This window comes from Ciona intestinalis, chromosome 3 (genome assembly GCF_000224145.3).
Source record: "Ciona intestinalis chromosome 3, KH, whole genome shotgun sequence".
NCBI classification, from domain to species: Eukaryota; Metazoa; Chordata; class Ascidiacea; order Phlebobranchia; family Cionidae; genus Ciona; species Ciona intestinalis.
The window spans coordinates 3,312,570-3,315,040 of NC_020168.2; the positions used below are offsets into that span (position 1 = coordinate 3,312,570).

The 2,471-nt window shown below is 32.5% G+C and overlaps 1 protein-coding gene across 1 annotated transcript in view; it reads right to left on the bottom strand.

Annotated features, from left to right (window-relative positions):
* Nucleotides 1–630: 630 nt before the first annotated feature.
* The window catches only part of LOC100178253 (serine/threonine-protein kinase/endoribonuclease IRE1-like), a 16,465-nt gene continuing 14,624 nt past the window's right edge, over nt 631–2,471 (bottom strand). The window contains exons 25-26 of the mRNA XM_018811220.2: nt 1,051–1,357; nt 631–717 (exon numbers count right to left, since the gene is read on the bottom strand). Of these exons, the coding sequence (XP_018666765.1) occupies nt 1,108–1,357 (250 nt within the window). The 3' untranslated portion in view covers nt 631–717; nt 1,051–1,107. The remainder of the gene's footprint in view (nt 718–1,050; nt 1,358–2,471) is intronic.

Genomic DNA, 2,471 nt, shown 5'->3' on the forward strand with positions numbered 1-2,471 from the left:
TTCTGTATTGAGAAATTATTGTAGAATTAAATACCCATTTTGTTTAGTGGCTTGCACAATACCTTTAAATATAATGTAAATGAAACATTAAATATTGTAATGAGAAATGAATTTTGATTCTATTCTCAAGTATGTTTAGTGGATTGTGTTGTGTAATACATAAGTACAACTATTAAAACACAATGTAATGTACAAATAAAACACAAAAACCTATTGTAATGAGAAATTACTGCTAATGTTATACTTTGTTTAGTGGCTTACACAAAAGCTTCAAATAAAACGAAAGCATAAAACATCTTGATAAAACAAAAAATATATTGCTTTAATCACTTTTTAAATTTATAATGTAAGCAACTTGCCTATAATAACAATTTTAAAAATACAAAATACAATTAATATAATACCCACAATAACTAGAAATAATCACACATACCATTATCCATAGATAGCTGTTCTTGTTCATCAGAATCTTTTTCTGTATCTGGCACAACAGCTACAGCAGGTGGTTCATGTTCTTGTCCATTTCTCAATGTATTTGCCACCACTTCTGCATAACTACCACTTATAGTGCTGGAAATGCTGGAATGGCTGGACCTTGGTGGGGTTACTTCTACTGGTTTTAGTTTTTTGTTCGATTTCTTGTCCTTGCTATCAGCTTCCGAACAACTGCTTGACTCGGAGATACGTGGGCTGCGGTTTTTCAGTGAAAATCGCTTACTGTGAAAAAAGTTATAATAAGCAAACTATAGGAGCATTGTGAAAATGTGTAAAATTAGTTAAATGTTGTAACTGCCAAAGCAACTTAAAGTTTAAAAAATATTGTGATTGTCAAAGTAACTGCTATTGTATTATTTATTATACAAAGTGCACAAAATACTTATGAAAAAGCATTAAAAAATTGAAATTCCTAATTCAAAAAAGCATACCTAAGAAAGTATAACCAAGATGCAAAGGGTTAGAATTGTTTGATGCAAAATTTACATCCAAAAGAAACAAAATACATTACACAACACTACTAAAAAAAAATCAAAAAAATTTCATAATACGAACCGTGCAGCCAATGCTTGTAAGTTGCTTCCATCCACATCATTTCCATCACCATTGACTTCAACCTCTTCCGACATATCTGTTCCTCCAATTCATTGAGGAATTGCTGTTGTACCTCCGGTTGGAGGACTTCAAGAGGCTCTTGAAAGAGCTGTTAGGGATCATGGGAGCAGAGGAAGAGGTTGGGAATCTCGAGTTGTTGTTGTGCTCCGGTCGGTTGGAGTTTGATCTCCAGTCGAGATCCATGTCAGCAGCGGAGATCGTCTTTTGCATCCTCTTGGAGTTAGGAGAGTAATCCATGAAGTTTGGGCTGGAGGGGTGGATGTTTATGTATAAGTTAAGGATTTGGAACAAGTGAGATTTTACTGTGAACTGAAGGTGCAGACAAAGGCAGAGCAAAAAATTGTGTATCCGGGGCTTTTACTTTTAGCAACAAAAGGGGAATTAGTAAAACATGCTAAGGGTAAAAAGTAAAAACTGGATATCCTTGAATATGGCAATAAAGACCAAACTAAAGACTTAGCACCAAAATGGCAGTTGTTAAAACATGATAACTCCAATTAATTTGGTATTTATTCCCTATTTAAAATGATAAATAAAAGTTAATGATATGTTCCATCTCCAACTTCTTGCTACCGACTGTGTAGTTCTTAATCGCTATTCTTAATCGCTTTACTTGGTGGTAATTTCTGCTTACATGAATGTTACTAATAAGTTAGAATGCTAGCAATAAAAAAGACAGTGCAACAGCTTGGTGTTTCACTCATTAAACACCATTCTTTTATGTATCTATTTTTTGGTTCAACCCAACAATTATCATCTACCTTCCTCCATTCCTCCAGTTTGACTTTGTTCCATTTCCAGCTCTTGTGAAAATTGACTCGTTTGATATTTCTTCATTATTATCATCATATGAATAATCAACGCTGCATTTAATTAAACACAAGATATTAAAATAATGTCAAGAATGGTACAAGCATTGGTCTTTAGTTTTAGCCTACACAATAAATAGGGAAACTGTTTTGGCCGCTTTATGGAATGCGTATAGATTTTTAAATTAGTCAATTAATGTTAAAAATATCTTTGTCTGCTGTTTAGTCATTTAACGTTTAAAACTACCCAAGAAGACATTTGTCCTTGTTAAAGGCTATGGGCCAGGACTTAATTGTTAAGGGTTAAAAACTGGCAAAAAGTAATTAAACCTTAAATAGTCTGCATACGTGCATAGACATTCATATTTAAAGTTTTGTTATTTGTATTGCTAAAATTTATGCTTTTTATACAAGAAGAGCTATTTTTATGCATTATTTTTAAATTGTTTTATGACTATTTGTTTTTCAATAAATGAAATGGGTAATGTGCTTCTATCTTAAAACAGGGTACTGCCCAAAATATTTTAAACCCCCATATTAAACTATTACCTA